General features: G+C 34.0%; 2 protein-coding genes across 2 annotated transcripts; one reads left to right on the forward strand and one right to left on the reverse strand.

The window, feature by feature from the left end:
- Window positions 1-3,323: 3,323 nt before the first annotated feature.
- Window positions 3,324-8,700, forward strand: LOC100373955 (sperm-associated antigen 6). The gene is made up of 9 exons (XM_002732630.4): window positions 3,324-3,480; window positions 3,890-3,985; window positions 4,759-4,925; window positions 5,028-5,211; window positions 5,974-6,179; window positions 6,437-6,763; window positions 7,157-7,348; window positions 7,779-8,041; window positions 8,526-8,700. Exons 1-9 carry the CDS (start codon window positions 3,456-3,458, stop codon window positions 8,590-8,592), a joined length of 1,527 nt encoding a protein of 508 aa, XP_002732676.2. The 5' UTR covers window positions 3,324-3,455; the 3' UTR covers window positions 8,593-8,700.
- A 2,226-nt stretch (window positions 8,701-10,926) lies between these two features.
- On the reverse strand, window positions 10,927-19,536 carry LOC100373803 (proteasome subunit beta type-3-like). Its single transcript, XM_002732629.4, has 6 exons — window positions 19,387-19,536; window positions 17,861-18,045; window positions 17,368-17,475; window positions 15,900-16,077; window positions 15,011-15,105; window positions 10,927-11,299 (listed from the first exon to the last, which is right to left on the reverse strand). Exons 1-6 carry the CDS (start codon window positions 19,387-19,389, stop codon window positions 11,251-11,253), a joined length of 618 nt encoding a protein of 205 aa, XP_002732675.1. The 5' UTR covers window positions 19,390-19,536; the 3' UTR covers window positions 10,927-11,250.
- Window positions 19,537-22,800: the final 3,264 nt, after the last annotated feature.

Below are 22,800 nucleotides of genomic sequence, written 5' to 3' on the forward strand. Positions count from 1 at the left end.
AACACATAACCATAGACATGAAAATCAGTTTAGTGCATACAGTTTGACACGGGTATTATATTTTTCTCTGCGAGCTAACTACAGTATTTAATATCTGAGGTGACATTATATCAGTATATCTTCAAAATTATAACACAAGCAAATGTTCTTCTGTCACATAAGACAAGATAAAAAGCAGAAGATATTTTAGTCATAATAGAAATATTTTGTATGACTGACATTTTTCATAGATAGTGTAGATTCACTGCAAAACCAAGTAAAATAGAGAACTATTGGGTATTTTATTAAACAAAAAAGGAAGTCAATGGAGCAATTTCTTGATTTTTTGGGAAATTGTTATTCGATGAGACTGCATGGTTATTTGAAAGTCCAACAAAAGAAACAATTGTCAGCATTTGAAAATACCAGGTCCCTAGTGCATGCACACGCCACTTTCATAAAACTCATTTTGTTAGACTCAATTCGCAGTGTTTAATTCTGACTTCCGCTCTGTATTTTCTCTCGCGTCTTTTTTTTCACCTATCCTTCTTCATTGCATACACTAGAAATTAGGTTACAGCACAATGTCAAGATACAACAAATGTTACAGCTAATATAACCCATACAAAATAAACACTGCATACCCGTTACCAGTTAGGTATTGGAACCCATTAACAAATAAAGTCTCCCCACTTGTCCAGGAAAATGGACATTGTATGTCTTCTTTTTGAAATTTCTAACTCTATCTTTTGCGTGTAACGTATATCAGATTTTATGAGAATAAAGCATGGTAGTTCCTTTTTTAATTTACACGTATAGATTATTCTTTTAACACTTATAATTATATGGTTTAGTAGAGGGGAGAAGAACTTGTCTCCTAATATAATCTGTTTTGCTGACAATGTTCTTGGGCATCCTAGTTTTGTTCCCCATAGATTAAAAATTGATGTCCAGAGGACTTTAATAGACTCGCATTCAACAAAAAGATGCACTAGACTCTCAGTGCAGAGATAATGCCATACCACTGAAGTAGCTGAACATAATTGAGCCCTAGTGCTTGAAGATTACTAAGCCCAATTTTTAATTTTCCCATTTTTGTCAAATATATCTGCAATATAAATTATTCCTGCATTAAAAAACACTCCGTAAAAGATACTTTTATTTTGAATGCGGATGTTTTTGTTATTCCATATGATTTCATATTCATATGAGATGTTTTATTAGGCTCAACTTCACTCCACTGTTTTAGTAAAGTGTAATAGAATGAAGTCAACTGAAAAATTACATTTAAAAATGAAATTTCCTCGCACATATTCCAGGTAATTGGTAAAAATCATTTCCAAGGGTGAAATTTAGGAGATAGGTATCGTTTCACCCACCCAACATAAATGGCTTATGCATTGCATGTATATCAATAATACCCTCGCGTCTTTACTTTTTTCATTCAATTCTCGTCTCCATTTTCTTTTAACATTCGTCTCTATTCGATCAAAATCGTTGGATTCTTCTTAACAATACTTTATATCTACTGAGCAACAAAACAAAAAGCACTTCGATGTCAAGTCTGTGTGTTCTGAATGAGTAAGCTGATGATTTCATAGCTGAACAGATAATATACTTTTCAAGATAAATCAAGTATTCAGCAAAATTGCTGCAGGTGCTAAAAAGAGGAACAGGAAGAAAGAAGAAACAGACGGGAGGCAACCTTTACAGAAATTACAGAGTTTCATAGACAAGCTAAACATGATGTGTTTCCAAACGAAGATCGGCATTCATAGGTGGCGGCACAAAATGTTGCATGGAGGAAGGTCTGCTCAATCATCTTTCGGGCCGAAGGCGCGACCTTACTATATTCTAGGGGGTCCGGGGCATGCTCCTCCTTAAAAAATTTGAAATCTAGACCTGCTGAAACGCTATCACCATATTTTTGAGGGGCAAATTCTGCTGACACAAAGGGTTTCAGCTTGATTTTGGACCCCCTTCCCTGTGCCGCCGCCACTGGCATTCCAATTATTTAATTTGTTTCTGTTTTAATTGATCAATTTAATGGTTCACATTTAATATCCAAGCTCCCTTGGTCTCTTGTCCCTCTATCTTGTCACATTCGTACTATGTGCATTGTTATCATTTTACAATCATTTCATGATTTGACCTGTTGAAACACTTTATTGACAATTAGTCAATAAAGTGCTTTGTGAAAAACATTAATGAATACCTGTAACCAATGCCAGACTAAAGAATAAGATGTTCCTTCCTTCCTTCATTATTGAAATTAAAAGTGACTCCTTTAGATTTTGCCGTTCCCTTCGGCCATAAAATCTGAGCAGTCTTCTAGTTCATTACGAATAGCGAGTTTGGAGTTAGAGTCGCTACTAGTAATTCGCTGACAACGTTGGCATTGCATACTCATCGGTCCTGTACCAACTCATAAACTTATTTAAAATATTGTTTCAATACTAGTACGAGTAACTAGTAGTGACAGAATGAAAGGTTTGAGACTGAGAGGGGAACGAATGCAACGCAAAATTGTAAAATATTTGTGCTACAAATCACATATTCAGTATGATAGTGACTTATTCTTCTTATTTACTTGAACACCATGATTACGTACACATGGGTCAATATAATGTAAGACTCAAATTATGTAAGTAAAATTTCTTTCTCCGTCTCTTTATTCTACCCAATTCGTAATCGTATTAATTTAAATAAATATTCACCAACACTCACAGATGTATAGGTAATTTTATTAATTTAACTTTGTCTTTTTCGGAAATCGATATTTTTAGTACATCAAGCAGTTTCAAATTGAGTGTCAAAGACCTTTTTTAAGATTTAATCTTCGGTACTTTTAATGTAAATTGTTTGTTTTATTGTTTTTTTTTTCTGATTTTGTGTTGCTTATATCCATTTTGTATATTAAGATTACATTGATTTTCATGGACCCTGTAATTAGGCCTTGTAGTCCCATGAAATAAATTAATACACAGATGTTCAGTGCTGGAATATGCTGAAAATGTTCTCTGTGCAGGTTTTCAACATCTACCAGCCCTCTCCCACAATTTGTAATTGTCAACCCTTACACTATTCTATTGATGACAGCGCCCTCTATAACGTTTGTTTGAGTCGACCGTTCGAGTCGTCTTGCGGTGCCTGTCATTGACAACCACTGAATTCAATGTATTTCTGTCTCTCACATGATTCTTTTTCTAAATACAGATAATTTTGAAATATGAAATGTAAATAATAACAATTGCGGTGGAAAAAGCCTCGCATATCGCATACAAAATTTCCCATCATTCTCTTACCGGGCATGCGCAATAGGTATTTCCTGAGTTGGCCCTAGCAACAAAACAGAAACTGGTCAGTCATACATTTGTTGTGAGTGCCATCCGCGTTCTTTGATTTGGAATAACTTCGGTTGCATATAGGCACCTTGTTTCATATAATCTCGCAAGGAGAATACACAACGAAGCAAGATGAGTTCAAGACAAGTTTTACAAGGTTAGTAACTATCGTTTGTAAGGGACACAACTGTATGCAACACAAGTAAATTTTAGAACACAAGTAAATTTTAGCCAGTACTTGGTCGTTGAAGCGTTGACCAGCCTACGTATTCTAATCAGTGTATGTTATGTTGCTACAATAACACTAGTCACTACATATTATATCTTCGTCGTTGGTATTCAGTAAATTTAAACACTTAGTACGTATATAATTTAGAAGAAACTGTTGGTAATGTTTGCCTGTCCTTGTGTCATCACCATGGCTATCCCTGCCAAACTGCTGTAGGTATCTGACCCAATACCTGTGTTTACATGTATACAAACATATAAAACTGTAACGATGTGCTAAAATATTATTTATCCATGCTAGATTATTGATATATATAACTTGTCTGATTATATTTCAGTTTTTGAACAGTATCAGAAGTCTCGTACACAGTTTGTCCAAACTATAGCCGAGTTGTCGTCACGGCCGCAAAACATTGAGATATTGCAAAATGCCGGTAAGTCTAAAATATTAATTATAGTCATCATCAATGCAGTATAATATTAAACACTTTAAATCTGATAATTTATGTTATAATATTATACTACATCAAATCATTTTTTTGCTAATAATTGATTAGGTTTAAGTTATAGTGTACCATACACTCCGTCCTTCACACCATGGAGGTAAATTACTTCCATGTTCACACTATGGCAGTTTAGGTTCTATTCGTACCAAGTTTACTAGTCATAATCATAGTACTGTACATATACATATGTATGTACATATAACTTTAATTTTGTTGAAATTAATATTTTTATATTTCATTGATTTAATTCAAATCACTTTCGAACTGTCAGTGTCAGGCGAAAAGTATTTTCACTGGATTATGTTTGCACTTATTGCACTTTATTATCAACAGAATTTAACAGAATATCTGCACCTCAACTTATCATAACAGTACTTACATTAATATGATTATCGCAAGATCAAATTCTGCTTTCGTGACTATAAACAATAATGAGTGAAACTTTGGGAAATCATGGTGTGGGTTGGCTCACATGTAGTTTTAGTTGATAAATCCTCTTTCATGATCATGCCGCAAGGATTCTCTACACAAATATGGTAGCAATCTGTTTATTAAAAAATAAATATTGATAATTATGCTATATCCAAACAATATGCACCAGTAATCTTGTTGAGATCATTTTAGAAATTATCAGAGTAATACTTGTGATACCTAAAAAAAATTGATAAAAACATATTTAATAACCAAATTTTTGTTCTCAGGTGTGATGTCCTTGTTGCGTCCTTTACTTTTGGATATTGTACCAACAATACAACAAACCGCAGCATTGGCTCTTGGACGTTTGGCTAACTATAATGATGATCTCGCCGAAGCTGTTGTCAAAGGAGATATCCTGCCACAGTTAGTCTATTCGTTAGCTGAACAAAATGTAAGTTGATAAATTAATAGAATGTACTGACAATCAGTTCATTTCTATGACTGTTTACTCAGGTTATACATTTTTCTTATGCTGTGTTCACTTTAATTGCAGAGATTCTATAAGAAGGCCGCTGCGTTTGTATTGAGAGCTGTTGCTAAACATTCACCACAGCTAGCTCAGTCTGTTGTTGATTGTGGTGCTCTGGATGCATTGGTTATCTGTTTAGAAGAGTTTGATCCTGGTGTTAAGGAGGCAGCTGCTTGGGCTTTAGGATACATTGCAAGACATAATGCAGGTATTGATGTTTTCCACAAGCACAAACAAATACAAATTTGGTATTACTGAGTATATACCTTTTTACAGCATATTACTTGGAATTATAAAATATTGTTGAAGTTGGGTTAAAATATGTGACTTAATATCCTGGCTACTAGTATTACCACTACTACGGTATGCATTATATTAGGATAACACTAAATAACACTACCTACCCATATTTTGGGAAACATTGAATAGTTTTATTTTATTTTTTAAATTTGTTTATTTCTATGCATTAGCTATGGCCACTCCATCAATATTGCAAAATTTCATTTACTTTTTTCTATGTACATGTAGTGTCTTGGATGTATAAAGGAAATTTATCATATTTTTTTCATTCTTCCCTTCTGTAGTTAAACCATGATTATGTTATGTTTAAGCATAATCTAAGAGCTTATTGAGGAGAATTAAATGTGTCCACCTACCCAGTCTTTGTTTTTGCAAATTGCAAAAAAAAAATCACCAAATTTGTTTTATTTGGCCTTAGAGAACTACAAATATAAAATTTGTATGTGATATGTATGATTTTGTTACTGAAACTATCTTTGAATACTAGCAGGTTCATATTGTGTGTGTAATTACATAAATTACTATCATACAATTTAGTATTTTCTTTCTGCTATGATTTGTATTTCCATTTATTTGTTTTTGTGTTATTGTTGCTCATAAAGTAGACTATGTTACACACTGAAACATCATAGAGTACAACACTAACTGTAGTATTAATTTACCATTTCAGAGTTGTCTCAGTCTGTGGTTGATGCTGGTGCAGTACCTCTGCTAGTGTTGTGTATCCAGGAACCAGAATTATCTTTGAAACGTATTTCCGCATCAGCACTCAGTGATATTTGTAAACATTCACCTGAGTTAGCACAGACTGTTGTCGATGCTGGAGCCATTGCCCACTTAGCACAGATGATTCTTAATCCTGATGCTAAACTAAAGGTTGGTCTACTCTATATCTTACTTTTAAGTCATTCTAAACAAAGTGGAATAGTAAAATCAGAAATAAGCAGCTAGAAATGCACTGCTGTTTGTGATATTAATTCAAAAAGACTGAACAGTTGGCAAAAATGCAAAATACTATTTGTCTATTTGATACTATTTGTTTTATATTATTATTGCATTTTCGTATTGCTATATGTTTGTTTTCAAGAAGGACCATGTTTCTAATTTTGTTTTTTCTCTCCACAACTTTACAGAGACAGGTATTCTCTGCACTGAGTCAGATTGCCAAGCACTCTGTTGATTTGGCAGAAATGGTCGTAGAAGCTGAGATATTCCCTGCTGTATTGACTTGCCTAAAGGATATAGATGAATACGTTCGTAAGAACACTGCAACACTTATTCGTGAGATTGTGAAACACACCCCTGAATTGGCGCAATTGGTGGTGAATGCAGGTGGTGTGGCTGCTGTCGTTGACTATGTGGGAGAATCTAAAGGCAATGTACGCTTACCAGGAGTCATGATGCTCGGTTATGTAGCTGCTCATTCAGAAAACCTAGCCATGGCTGTTATTGTCTCTAAGGTTAGTCTTTATTTTATGAAATAACACATAGCAAAGTAAATACTATGTTAATTTATGTAAAATGAAATGAAGGCATGGCTCAAACTGACATGTACCAATTCCCAAGCTACAAGATGCAGCACATCGATTATTTGGCCACCCCCAAATGAGACAGCGAAACTATTTTATGTCTTGCATCAGTAGGATGATACTAAATCAGTGATTTTAAACGTGCAGTGAAATAGGAATAAAATATTCAAATCATATAAAAGGAATGATGATTCAATGCACCCCAAATTTTCGCTTTCAGTCTTAAAATGAAAAGGACTGTGCAATTTCATGGCTTGTGCATGAAGTTTGCAATATTGCTGGATCTTTCATTACTTCACACCCCCTTTACTTGGTTTTTTACAGGGTGTGACACAGTTAGCTATAACTTTGGCGGAGGAGCCTGAAGACCACATCCAGGCAGCAGCAGCCTGGGCATTGGGACAAATTGGACGCCACACACCAGAGCATGCTAAAGCAGTAGCTGTTGTTAATGTCTTGCCAAAGTTATTACAGTGTTATCTACGTGCTGATGCTTCAGAAGATTTGCAGACCAAGGTAATATTGACACGCCTACAGGCTAGTCGGGTGATTTTAGATTGCAAAGATATTACTTTGGCAAAATCATTTTGATTAAAAACCTGAAATTAGTTAACATAGCCTTAAAATAGACAGTGCCCAAAGCCTTCAATTTGTACGATATGTCACTTTATTTTACCCATGATTACTTTCAAACAGTGTCTCTAATATCAGTTTAATGACTTGCGGCACATTTCTTTTTCATTTATACCACAACTCGGTTTATCAGCATAGGTATAATAATCAGAAACCAAAACAGAATTTTGTAACATGCCTCCTGTGAAAATCTGATCAACCAAGAGATGTAATCTGTGAAGTTTTCAACCCTGTTCTAGTCTCAACCTTGTAATCTTTAGAAATTTTTCATTTTATGCAAATTCACTCATTTGCATTTGTTTGTGAATTACAGTCAAAGAAAGCTTTGAAGAATATCCTACAGAAATGTGTACACCTACCAGCTTTAGAACCTTTACTACATGATGCTCCAGCCAACATTCTTAAACACGTTGTTGGTCAGTTCAGTAAAGTGTTACCACATGATGCTAAAGCCAGAAGACTATTTGTTACAAGTGGTGGTCTCAAGAAGGTGCAAGAGATCAAAGCAGAACCTGGTAGTGCACTTCATGAATATATTAACACAATCAACAACTGCTATCCAGAAGAAATTGTCAGGTAAGTCAACAAATGCATTGAAGTAATATAACTCCATACACTGGACATGCTGCGGGTAATGTCCGTGAACACATGTATAATCTCGTAATGGGGGCTATGCATATGAATCAACTGTTTTATAACTCCAACTGTAGAGCTAATTCCGAATCACAATTTATTTTTCCTTGGAATCTTATCTCTAGTAACGGCACAACTGTACCCATTTTTTCCTGTTTGCAAAAAACAAATATTTTCGCGAAATAAATTTCACAATGTCATGTCTGTGAATACAGCTGCAGTTAGTGTCTTTGTGTATTTGCGTTAAAAGTGCATGTGCTTACATGAACAAAGTTTAAAAATCCAACCCAAAATGGGCATCTATTCAGTGCACTTTTAGTAACCTTATTGTACCGGTACTTGATAAGCAGCGGTCAATCTGTATTTGATTACTGGTTAGATCCAGAATTCGATTTTACCTGGTTTATTTCTTATATTTTTACTACAGGTACTACTCACCAGGATACTCAGAACAGCTTTTGGAGAGAGTAGAACAATACCAACCAGTAGCTTAAATGCATACATCAATAACACCACCACCAGGAAGAAAACAATATTTTGTAAAACAATGTTTTTCATAAATTGTACAAAAAGTAAAATAAAGAAACCATTTTAACATTCAATGTATTCTTGTTTCTGCCATAACCATACAAGTTTGGTTATTTATTTGCTTACGAATCCCTCTGCAAGTTCACAAAGGTGTACAGTAGCCATGTTGGGATTAAACACATCACGTACCATAGAGGGACAGATTTGATACAAACACTTTCAAACTTTGTATTTTTATTGTAATTTTTGACTGAACAAAGACGATTTGATATTTAGAGATTCCAATTGTAGGAAATGCTTTCAGTCACTTTGTCCAATGTACTTTGGATGGCTATTCTATTTCCTTTGTATATACCCGATATTATACCATATCCAGTGTTTGTTCCATTTTGTTAGTAATAAATAATGTGTATACTACTATAAACATTATGCTGTTATTTTGTACAATGAAAATGGTTGTCATGTATTAAAATTGTTGGCAAAGTTTAGTTGAAAGCCCTTTCAACTCGACTTTACATACCTTAATATGCTAAAAACTCAATCACAACCGAATCCACAGAACTGCTCATGGCGTTCGGCAAGGCAGATATGTTGCAAATACCGTAGCTGTTCATTTATTCAGTACTTGTAAATTACGTGACCGGTACAAATTCAACTTCACTTGAAAATATTCGTAGTAAAATAAATAGTTGCAGGAATTGTAATATGTTCAAATAAAATTGTATTTTCTTTAGTACATGTATATGTTGCTAATGTTTTTCATTCCCTACCCCTCCCTATGATTAAATAAAATGTGACAATTTACTCACATGTCACTGTGTATATATACCGGGTATACATACAAACATGGTGTGTAACTAGCAGCATTAATACAGATGTTGTAGAATGATTAAATTAATATTTGAGAAAACTGGCTATCAAACATGCCTTTGAATCATTATTATTCTACTTTGCTTAAGTATTTAATCACAGATATAAAGGGCAATATAATGTTTAAAAGCTAGTGGTAGGTGATGAAAAAAGAAGGGCATAATATGCTAACAGGAAATATGATACCAAAAATTAGTGCATGCACTTATGTAAACGGTAATTAATAAATCAGTATACAATAAATGCAACTTTCAGTTTATATGTGGTTCTAATGGAGCAAATTATGGTAACTATTGAAAAAGTTGGCTATGATAGGCTTTGAAACCTACCACATTGACCATAGAAGGTAGGTCCTCCAACAACTGGGCACCGGTATTACAATTTCAAATGGATGTTTTCAGCTAATTTGCATCTAATTTTCCTTGAGCAAAGTACAAAGCATACAATAAATTTAAACTTTAATTTAAGTTAAGTTAACCATCACAAATCTTTCAATTTTATCATTTTTGGTAGTACAAGTCAGTCATTGTAAAGGTTCTCGTATGTTTACCATTCCACTCTTACAGCAAGATTTAGAAATTAAAACCTACTTAAAGGGGGGCAGAGGTGTGGCTTTTGACACTCTGTACATGAAATTTGAGATCTATGAATGAATTCTGTCGATAAAAACAACTTGTATGTGCTGCGAAATGCCCTAAATATCTGGTATAAAACGGGCTGTGAAGCAGACGACAAACTTCCGCGTTCCGGAAGTTGGGCGAAATGATTACTGTAATGATATTAGCGTATTTCTAATTTATTTTTTAACTCAAACAATATTTATTTACTCGCCGTTTACTATAGCCAGAACGCTGTACTGTCTTCACTTTCAGGTTAGTTCTTCCGCCGATTTCTCGCAACCAACAACATGATTTTTTATTTGGGATTTCGAGAAACATAACATGAATCATTACGGCATTCATAACACAACACCTCACCATGTTTCAACTTTTAAGTAGTCAGTTAACAAAGTCTTTCATAGTAGCATTTCTATGGGATTGACGTACTAGCATGAATGGGTTCAATTATCAGTGTTCACTGATGACGTCATTTGACTGGCCCTCTAGAGGCGAAATGACACCAGGAAAAGCGGAAGTTTGTCTTCTGCTTCACAGCCCGTTTTATACTCGATATTTAGGGCATTTCGCAGCACATACAAGTTATTTTTATCGACAGAATTCATTCATAGATTTCAGAGTGTCGAAAGCTACACCTCTGCTCCCCTTTAAACTTATACAATTATCTATACTTACCCAGGTAGTATGCAGAGGCTGTGAAACCCATCCATGCTGATCATATAGCTTCAACAGCATTGATTACCAGGTATATGATGAATAGAAAGGTCTATCAGACTACATGCTAACAATAAACAGAGGGCAAAATCACAGTAGTGAAATGTACTTTGGTTTCATTTATTTCTTGCATTCTCACCCAAAACAGCAGTTACAGTACAAAAAACTACAATAGTGTCTTATGAATTTGAAAATGCCTTCTAATTGAACACAATAAATAGCATGTGGTTTGGTATTACTTGGCATTAAGTGTGTCTGCATAACCTGAACTAAAAAAAATCAGAAACATACAGTCCTTGAGTAATTTTTTTAATTTTCAGATCTCCAGCGTTTAGTCAAACAATGTGGCATTGGTATTCCACTAAACTGTATGTACAAGGTCAATTTCGAAATACATATTCAACGTCCCAATTGCATCATCGTCTAATCCATTCTTGCTTTGAGCGTTCTTGTTGTTATTTTGTCTTTTTCTCTGAAAGGCAATTACATAAAATAAACATTTGCAGCTTTTCAAAATATTAGGCAACCCAAAATCCAATCATCATTCCGTTGACGATTGAAAAATTGTGTGTGCATAAATGTACAAGGAAACGTTAGGAAATACAGGCTGCACACATGTTTTTGTTCTGACAATTTCCAACCGTTTTGCATGGAATTACCACAATTATAGGTCCCATGATCTGACATTAACTGTACGTAACACAAGGATTATTACAGCTCTGATTTAAAAAGCCAACAATATGGAGAAACTATACAACTTATGGCCCTTTAACTGGATGATCCAAAGCAAATTAGATTTAATGGGCAGGAAGATATATTTTCACAACATAAAAACAGTTCTAAATTGAAACCTGAAATGTATGGATGAAAACTTATTTTCTGATTTCAAACAAGTTTTTGCACCTACAATCAAAGAAAGCTTAGAAAGAACTCCCATGTGCTGAGAGTATTGGAGACACATTAAATATAATTCGAAATTACTTAGCTGAAAAGTAATTATGCAAATCAGAAAATTAATATGACCAGATTTGAGTGTAAAACTAATGAGGTCTGCGCAATGTAACAGAAAATCTATGTCTCCAAGTTTAATTGAAATGTGATTAGAACCAAAAAATTATGAAATTATTATGCTTATTAGGGAATTAATATGAACAGATTTTTACCCCAAACTAATTAGGTTTGTACATTGTCCTAGAGCATCTTTGTACTAAGTTTCATTGAAATGGAATAATTAGTACCGTGAAAACTCCAAAATTTCGACCCCTCTAAAAATTCGAACGCCTGTTTATTTGCCTGGTTTCGGTGTTTTATTTACCTCCAAATTTTCGACTCCACTAAAAATTGCCGACTCATTCTTATTCGAAAATTGCGACCAGTTTTAGTTTTCCCCCAAACGAAAAAAAAAACGATGTGAGCGTTCAAACGGGACCTTCCTCAAAGGCATGAATCCGGGTTTCTGATTGACTGAGAGATTTTTATTTTATTGGTAACGAAAATATATTCTAAATAAACAAAGTTTCAAATAAAAACAAACACAAAAACCTCGGCATGCTGCATTTCTGAATTGTTGATTATTACTGTACTCAGTAGTGATTATAATAATGTACACAAAATAAATTTGTTGAATGGTTATGAAATACAAATAAAAGTCAACTTAGTTTCATCGTAAGCGAATGATTCCGGTCTCGTATAAACGTTTGATGCTGTAGGATATCCGCCATGTTCTCTTAGGTCAAATAGGTTAAATCGCTAATTAACCAATCAAAAAGCTGGATGATGCCAACGTGTTCAAATTACCATAGCGTATTTAAATATGTTAATGTTATTGAACGCAATGCGGAAGAGATTGATGTTGTAGTACGATATTTTGGCTTGGATTTTGATGCGAAAACGGCATGATTTTTTTTAAATAAAAAAATTAGTTGTTTTTAAAAATAAACTGGTCATCTGAAGAATAATTTAACATTGTTCACAGTGATAACAGCTCATTCTCGAAAGGAAGCTTACCCGCTCACGCTAGTCACGATAAAAATCATACACATGTACTCTTGAATAGACAAACGTCAATGACTACGGTAAAACTTAGACTCTATTTTAGCCGGCAGGATTGATTGAAATGTCCGAAAAATGACGCCAAAATACACCTTAAAAGTCCCATTTTATTTTCTAAAATCCCATTTTATTTTTTAATCCAAGGGCGAATTTACGGCAGAATTTGGTCCCTCAAATAAGGGACACGTGAGCTTTGATTCTAACCGGATACATTGCACTGGGTCGGGGAGATCGTTTGCTAAACTTCCATGTATCTTTTGTCCAATGGGTACCTGTACTTCGAACATTTGCAAGTTTTCCTAGGTAGTGCGAGACAGCTTTGTCTTTTGACCTATTAGTTTTGTGCTGACCTCTTCTCCGCGTCTTGATGTTTTGTTTTGCTTGTCATAATACTCACTGATTGATGACTTTGTTTAGATTTTGAGTTACAACTCGGCCACGACCTTTGCTTTTACCGTGAAACATGAGGAAGTTTACGTCAATTGACGGACATTGCATTTTTTAAAAACTAATGAAGCACACTGTCTATCATCCCCATTTTGTTTTGCTGATTTCTATTCTGAAAAATTTGACCGTCCGAAAATGCACCTTAATTTTGACTCTAAAAACACGTCACATTTCTAACACCAATCATTTAAAACCGGTCGAAATTTTGGAGTTTTTACGGTACTTTAGATATCAGTGTGAAAGCTTAAAATTGGTTAATTATGCAAATTAGGTAATTAATATGTACAGATTTTAACCCACAATTATTCAGGTCTGTCTATTGTCCTACAGCATCTATGTACATTCATTGATATGTGATGTATAGTACCTGAGATATCAGTGTGAAAGTTGGTTAATTATGCAAATTAGGTGATTAATATGCACAAATATTTACCGGAAACTAATTGGGTCTGCATAATTCTAGATTCATTGAAATGTGATGATTAGTACTTTAGATATCAGTAGAAAAGCTGAAACTTAATTATGCAAATTAGGTAATTAATATGCACAATTATTTACCCTAAAACTAATCAGGTCTCTGCATAGTCCTAAAGGATCTATGTACCAAGTTTCATTGAAATGCGATGATTAGTACTTGATACCCGTGGAAAAGCTGAAAATTAACTAATTATGCAAATTAGGTGATTAATATGCACAAATATTTATCGAAAACAATCAATCTCTGCATAGTCCTTGAGTATGTAAGTACCAAGTTTCATTGAAATGTAATGCTAACTACTTATATCAAATGCTGAAAATTAATTAATTATGCAAATTAGGTAATTAATATGTACTGATATTACCATAAAAACTATCAGGTCTGTGCAGTGTCGTATGACATCTATGTACCAAGTTTCATTGAAATGTGATGATTAGTACTTGAGATATCAGTGGAAAAACCGAAAATTGACTAATCATTATGCAAATTAGGTAATTAGTATCCACGGATTATTACCAAAAACTAATCAAAACCTAGCATTAGTTCAGAGCATCTATGTACCAAGTTTCATCAAAATCCAATGAGTGGTTGTTTAGATATCAGTGGAACAGTCATGGAACCACTAAAAAATAGCTAATTATCATGCAAAATAGGTAATTAATATGCACGGATTTTTACCAAAAATAAATCAAATCTGCGCATATGTTCAGAGCATCTATGTACCAAGTTTCATCAAAATCCAATGAGTGGTTCTTTAGATATCAGTGGAACAGTCATAGAACAGCTAAAAATTAGCTAATTATCATGCAAATTAGGTAATTAACGAGCATGGATTTTTACCAAAACCTAATCAAATCTGTGCATTGGCCCAGAGCATCTATGCACCAAGTTTCATCAAAAACCGATGTATGGTTCTTGAGATAGCAGTGGAACAGTCGGACACACATATACACACACACACACATACACACACACACACACACACACACACATACACACATACACACACACATACAGACACACTAACTGCAAAGACTCCCATTTTGTGCTTCGCACATGGGAGTCAAAAACAATATAAAGGCACTAACTATAATAAGGACACTAACTATAATGGACATTTCATCTAAACTTTTACATTGCTTCTTTGTTATCATTTATGTGCAAATGAATTTCTCAATATACCATACAAGCAGTAGTAGTACTTACATAATATGAACAACAGCTCCCCATCCAGCCAATGCATCTCTGTCTACGGCATTTAACAAAGCTTGTGACACTGTTTCAAATAATTCTTCAGAATTCTACAAAAGCCATGACACATGTAGTTTAGATATATATTATATTAATTCTCAGAATCCCAAAAGGTACCTCATGTCAATGTCCTTATTAGCCTCCCTTGGAGGAATACAATTTTCTAAAAAAAAACATTATCAACTGTATTTCTGCTAGTTTTGAATCCTATTTTTTGCATGGGTGAGAAGGTTAGATCAATAAAAATATACTATGCAAATATTGTCGATGCCAGGTGACAGTTTTGTACATTGAATGTCATATTTTTTTTTTTTATGTTAGAATTGCAAGTGCAAGTGCACTATGCCACAGAAACCATATTTCTGTTTAATGCGCTATTAACCAGACCCTTATTAAACCTAGGTTTTTTGAGTCTGATGCAATAATGACTATTCTATCAGTGACCGGCAGAGTATACATTTGCTGAAGACATTTTCGTTTGTTACATGTACTAAAAATTCAGAGATTTGTGATAGGGTTGTAACCTATGAAAGAAAATATCAATTCACTGAATTTGCAACCACAATTTTGTAAAATGTCAACGCAGTACACACTTGCATGAGTATATCTACATGCAATTAAAATACTGTGGAATACTTTATTTTCGCTGGAATTAATTTTCGCTGAAAAGGCTTTTTGGGCGTTTTGTATGAAATTTATTTTCACTGATTTTTGATGAGTTTAATGTGAAATATAGGAAAAAAATTCCAAGCGAAAATAAAGTATTTTACAGTACCTTAGTTTCATCCCACATGTATAAAAACTAGATACTCCGTATTAGCTATATACTTGTAACAAGACTTACCATATCAGGGAGCCATAGTGATTCACACATACCATACAATTGTTCAGAACTAGTACCTGCTACAACAAAATCTTCTGGAACCATCGGACAACCAATTAAATCTAATGAACATATGAATGGTTCATAGGTATCTGGTTCTAACCCAGCTATGATGGGTTCTACAAAATATGGACCAAACCTGTAATGAAAGATGGGTATATTAAAACATATTTCTTGCATAATAATCGTTATAACAAGTGTTCCTCATGACAGAAAAAAACATCACAAAACTCAGCCACTATATGTGTATAACTTCAATACTTAGTTTGAAGGACTCTGAAATCAGCCGAGGCATAGTTTTCACACCAAAACAGATCTTTTATATACTGTATTAGCCCCATCAGTATACTGAATCATTAAAATATTACATATTTTAGAAATGCTACACAAATGACTAATTTACATAAGCTTCTAATATAGCCAATACGGTATTGTCTTTATACAAACAAAAACAAAAGGGTCAACTGTGTTCTTCTACAAAGTGTGATTAAATCTAACCAAGTCATCTCACAGAAATTTACTATGTTCACATTACGGATCTTGGCATGTGCCAAAATTTTCAATCCATCATGTTTGGAGATGGATTACAGCAGTTGTGTTCATGTTAGTTAGGCCCACATCGATACCCACTCGACTTGTGCCGAAATTGCGCCCTCATTCATTAATCTGTTAGTTGACCAAAACATAGTAGACGATACGCACATGATTACTTTATTGAAATCATATCTATTTGCTGTTATATTATTACAAGTCATTGTGCAAATTAATGGCAAAGAAGTATTCAAAGAACAGTTTTTTTTTCAAGTCCATGCAGCATCGCAAAACAAAACTAGTTGCAGCAGCACATAACAATGCTCCGCCACTGACAATGTTCTCTATTAATTTCATTCATTACTACAGCATCTGACCATATCTTCCTGAACTTGCCTTTAATCGCAATGTCATACTAGTATGTTCATCACTGAGGGCGTGATTTGGGTTTGTGCCCAGCGTTCAGTCAGCAAATTTTAGCACATTTGAATTCAGAGTTTCGCTCTGACTCTCTATCTCTGTTTTTCAGCATGTGCAGACTTGCTTCCGGCCATTCACACAGATGTTCGGCACGTGTCAACTCGGCCCTGACTCTCAGCACAGGCAGAGATTATGTAACATGAACACTACACTATTGTTGCTGGTCAGCATGGTTGGCCATCTTTGATCAGATAACCAAAATAAATTTGCTCAAAAAACAATACACTGGCTCATGAAAAACACAACAAAAACTTGAACTGGTAGTTCACAGATATCTGAACAGAAAGACCAATAAACCATGAAGTACTTCCAAAGCATTTGCCTGGCTATCATTCTAGATTTCATCCCTTAGATGAACATTGCACACACCAATGTGCTCATCTGAAACTCTAGAAAGTCACATAAACAATGAACTTACCTTCTTTCATAAAGCAGATTAGATACCATACTCATGAATGTTTTGGGTTTAATTTTTCTATTTTCCCTTAGTGTGTATAAATTTAATCTAAACTTCAATCTATTTGACCTGTGGGAAAAAACAGAAAAAAAAATGCTATTTTTAACATCTTTTGTCACATATGAATTTGTAATTTCACAGATGCTGTATAATATTTTGTCTACTGAAAAAAAAATCAAATCCAGTAGCTGAAAAAATAAGTCAATGTGGGAGGGGGGGGTGTGTGTGTGTCATCAAACCTAATAATTCACTTGCATGAAAAAAGATTTATTTCTAGTCACATGTCAGTACATAGCCACTGTACAATATGCTCTTTGCAATGTGTTCATTGCGTGAGCAGTAACACCAAATATTGACATTTTTTTTTGGAAATATTAGATTGGGTAATTTGCATTTTCCACATAGTAAATGTTACTGCAGGTATTCTTTTGAAATGAATATGATTTTGACTCACACTGTCTGTACATCTGTTGCAAGTCCTGGTAGACCCAAATAAAGTCTTGGTCCCATTTCGAATATCTTTTGAAAATCCATAGATACTGTCTGTGCTTGGATACCAAATCTTCGATCTGCTGCTATGGCAACACAGTCTTTTCCTTTCATGGCCACAACAGCCGAACCATTATATGACATAATAGACTGATCAATAAAATTAAAAATATAGTGACGACTACTCAATTCAAACTCGATATTGAGTACTCAGTGCAACAAAAGCATTTACTTTCAGCTTTTAGAAGATTCATTAATTTCATGATTCAAATTGAAATGAAAGATGTCTATTCGCTGAATGAAAAACATTGGAATGTTTTCAAATGATATCCTTGCATACTGTGCTTGTTGATTAGCTAGTTGAATTCAACTGTAATTTTGAAATTTATAAATATTTCTAAAGATGAAAAAAATGTCTTTGTTGTGCTGATTATACAGTAATTTATAAAATTACAATGAATAGTAATTATATTATGCCAGTATAGATATATCATCTTGTTGAAACTGTTGCGATTGGTCAACATAACCATGGGAACAATACTCAACTGTGCATAGCAGTATATTATTGATATACCTTGGCATTCTCATAACAAATTAATACAAAACCAGTACCATTTGAGAAACAAGAGAAATAAAGTTTTATTTCAAGGAAACAGAATAAAACTGTAGATATTATAGTAGTTGGATAATACTAGAAAAAATTAAAAGTCCCATATCAGAATAACAGTCATATGTCAACAAGTTCAAGTTTGATTTTGTTTATATGATTTGGGGAGTTTTTTTTTTATTTTGCTGTTCCTAATTAGTACATCAAAATGATAATGGTATAATACAATAGCTGATACTGCTGGTGGGCAAAGTATACATATTGTAGTCTTGGCAACAACTGAAAGAACCATCATATTCTCTACCATCTACAGCTGGCACAGCAGCTGAGTATATATTGCCAAGGATTTCTAAGATAAGGCGAAGTTTAGGTGTACTGGGTGTACGTGAAATGCGAGAAGATCCTGAGTGATGCAGGGATACATTTGTACATGTACATTTGTAAGTATATGCATCATCATCTCAATACTTAATTCGAGTTGCTAACACTTTTGCACCCGATCCCAATGCCCAGTTTTGCAGAGCTAGAGTAAGACTATAAATGAATGCCTACTTCTAATATGACCAAGTAACTATAAGCACCGATTTACTTCAAAACATTATCTATTTTTATGTCGTAGACATCATGGAGTCATGCACTTTAGTGAACCAATGATGACAAGTTTACATCGTATAGACACTTGTCAAAGCTAATAGCAAGAGAAGAAGCACATATTGTTACAGTCTTGGTGCAATAATTCGTATTTTGCTAAGGGATATGTGCTTATGCACCGATTGTAACATATAGTTATTACAGTGACACAGCTATTTTGGTCGCCATTTATAAACAACAATCCTGTACTGACAACTGCACGAATATGATCAAAACAAAGAACTTTCACTTACCATATTGGAAAAATAATGTTCACATCTGCTGATATACTATATATATATATGGTTTAGTTTCCTAAATCATGAAATAGTGCTCTGTGTAGGGCAGATTATTTGGATAATCCGAATGAATCAAGCAGAAGCCAAACGCCGTATTTTCAAAATGGCGGAGTTGTTGTGTATTACGCCCTCATTCTAACAAACCAAAACACATTTTGTTTTTAATTGGAGCCGGATAGGTGAACTCGTATTACTGTAAACAATCCACAGACACCCCCATGGGACTTGGAGTTATGACAAGTGGAAATCCTCTAATCTGGTCTCCTTTGAAACCAGTACGAGATTTTTAAGCATTTCTATATGAACAAATTCGCGTTACTAATAACCAATTTTACCACCTATACAAACCATTGACGGTGAAGTGCATACATTTTTACCTCACCAAATTTAAAGTAAAGTAGATATATATAGGTAACTGGAAATACAAGTATATTTTCCAGAGTAATACTGAGGTTAAATACACAAGAAATATTACGTACACCAGTGTACAACTGATTTATATTATTATACTTATAATTCAGTTCAGCTAGTTTTATGAAATTTAATTTATTAATAATTTGAATTGAGATAAAAGAAAGCAATATTCAAATATGTTTTGTGACTATTTATTTTGATAGTGTTTAGATGCTATTCACTTGTTCCGAGAATGCCTTACTTGACTCAAAGATGGACCATTTAGATGTCTAAAAAGATAGCGAACGTTGAAATCGATAGGTAAAAACGTGTTTAGGTAATTTTCTTATACATAAAATGCAGCTGGGCGTGATTTTAAAATAATTTGTATACACTTTACCAGAGTTTCGTTTGCATAGCAACGGACCAGCAGGATTACGTGACACTACTTCCCCTTTCGTTGCCAAGGGTCACTACTGCCACGTCACTTGGGGAGAGCAACACGAACGCACTCCAGAAGAACAGACGTCTTAATTGTACAATTAACGTGACACAAAGACATTGACATTTGCATATCATACTTTATTTTCTCAAAATGAACGTTTCAAAAATTGTGACACCTGTTCAAGAACACAGACCTATGTTTCAGATCAGTACATTTCATTATTAAAACAAGTTATAATATTATAGATGAAATCTACAGAAAGTACTTTCATATATACGATTACAATTTAACAGTATAGACAAGAACAAGACGAGGGGGTGAACATGAATCATAGTTACAGAATATCATAAATCACTTTAAATTTAAGAAAAAAATCAGCGAGCTTCTGAAAATCATGAATTTTGTAGCAGTCAACAATTATAGTCCCAATCGCATATTATTGTGGAGATCTTTGTTAACCTTTCTCACCACCAGTTCCCTCTTTTCATCACAAAATAGTCCTGTTTATAGTCTGCACTTTCCTTTAAAAGATTTTGACAAAAATAGCCAATTTTTTTGTTGAGAAAAAACTCAAAATTTACTCCGATTTTGTCTGTTTGCAGAAATATACTGGGGGAAAAAAGTGCTGAAAAGTTTTAGCGAAAAAGACTGGTGGTGGAAAGGTTAAGCAAGGAAGCCATCTGATACGATTTTACTCCTAAAATAGTGATTCATTCTTGCCTCATCATCTCAGTCCGGCTGACCTATGTAACCATGGACGCGATGAGGCAAGAATAGAACACTATAATTAGAAATAATGATGACTCGACTCTGGGCACTCCCCTGCTTTGATGAAATCACAAGGCATTTTATTTTGCCAATAAGGACTTTTCACTTGGGTTCTTAAATAAAATGATTACGACTTTATAACAAATTCATGAAATAATATCGTGAAAATTTATACTGATGAAAATTTAACAGTTTAAAGTAGTTCATTATAATCACACACAAAAAATACGAATAAAATGACCTTTTGTTTACTGCAATGTGAAGGATATTTCAGTTGTACCTGAAGTTATGTTGAAAAGGACCCATCGTCATGGCAACCAGAATTAATTCAGATCACTATTGTTTCTCAATTAGAACAAATACCTTATAAAATACTGTAAACCACTTTTTTTTTGTATGAAAGATGAACATTCCTGAATTCCCAGAGTGGGAGGGAAAACATATTTTGTAGAAGTAAATGTTTCAGTGGGTATTATTTGGGATCTTGTAGACAGTGAATTTAGTCCTCTTGAATGTCCTTAAAATATAAAGTCAGGAAAATAAAAAGGTTTACAGCAGCCAAATATTTGATACTATGATGTATGGAATGTGTATCACATCGTAACAAAGTAAATTGTCAAAATATCACTTCACTGTTGGCGGCCTGCGGAGACATTATCAAAACTGGGAACATTTCTTACTCTGTAAAATTTTTCAATATGCTACACATATGCACAGATACCATCAATACTAAAAAAAAAAAAATTTGCAGAAGATAAATACAGCATCATACTGTATTCAACCATTCTTTAATAAACTGTTGAACCAGCAAACTCTAGTTTTCAACATGTTCAATTTCTTTTAATGTGTGCATAATTTGTTCCCCTCGCTGTTTGTCATTTTCACTTACAAAGACATCATTACTTGTATGTTACGTGTTCATACAATAAAGTCCAAAATATAAATATACTAATCATCACAATTACATATTTAATATTACAAATTATATCTACGATTGAAATTTGACTCAAATATCAATGTGAATGTACTTATGTATGTACATGCTTCATAAGTGCATGCATATCTACGTGCGAATACATTTATTCATGTGCAAATCCCATTTACCATATTTTTTCTATTAATAGCATATACATTTACATAAACGTCAGGCATGTCGATTACAATGACTTGTATTTGAAAAGGAAGATGGTCATGCCACGTATGCACAATATGGGTCCCATACAGCCCAAGACGGCGACTGTTGCACTGATAAATGATGTAGCTACAATGTTATCAAGTTTTAATTCCTGTGATGAATATACCAAAATGTCAATATCACTATACACATCGTCACTGGGAAAGTGCATTGGATTGTGGGAAAAATCACCGTTTATCAACTTATGAGAACATTGCACAAGCGTGGCACGTACCAACTGCCTTTAATAATCAAGTATGCAATATATGCATTTCTTAGTTAATGTATGCTTCTCAAGATGTACTGTAAAATCTGTATTAGAAGCTGCGGCTTCTATTAAAATGGTACAATTCAAGAGAGGCGATGCGACTTACATTAGAGATGCGGCTTCTAATACAGATTTTACAGTACAGCCAATACAGTATTTAGGTGTGATTTGTTATGTACCATGTGTAATAAACATTTTGCGCATGTGTTGTTTAGGTCTAATATCACAATTGAATGCAACTTGTGTACATTGATGCATTAATACTTAGTTTTAACCATAAGCACACACATAATTCCAATACAGGACTAATCCTTTAAAGAA

The sequence above is a fragment of the Saccoglossus kowalevskii genome, chromosome 7, assembly GCF_978046115.1.
Source record: "Saccoglossus kowalevskii chromosome 7, keSacKowa6.1, whole genome shotgun sequence".
NCBI lineage: Eukaryota > Metazoa > Hemichordata > Enteropneusta > Harrimaniidae > Saccoglossus > Saccoglossus kowalevskii.

What these genes read in the sequence shown, in the direction of transcription:
- LOC100373955 (XM_002732630.4), top strand. Translation starts at nt 3,456, where the DNA reads ATGAGTTCAAGACAAGTTTTACAAG. An exon ending in TTCAAGACAAGTTTTACAAG is followed by an intron (nt 3,481 to 3,889) that starts GTTAGTAACTAT and finishes ATTATATTTCAG; the next exon opens with TTTTTGAACAGTATCAGAAG. An exon ending in CATTGCAAGACATAATGCAG is followed by an intron (nt 5,212 to 5,973) that starts GTATTGATGTTT and finishes TTACCATTTCAG; the next exon opens with AGTTGTCTCAGTCTGTGGTT.
- LOC100373803 (XM_002732629.4), bottom strand. An exon ending in AATCTGCTTTATGAAAGAAG is followed by an intron (nt 16,078 to 17,367) that starts GTAAGTTCATTG and finishes CTTTCATTACAG; the next exon opens with GTTTGGTCCATATTTTGTAG. An exon ending in CACTATGGCTCCCTGATATG is followed by an intron (nt 15,106 to 15,899) that starts GTAAGTCTTGTT and finishes TGGCTTTTGTAG; the next exon opens with AATTCTGAAGAATTATTTGA.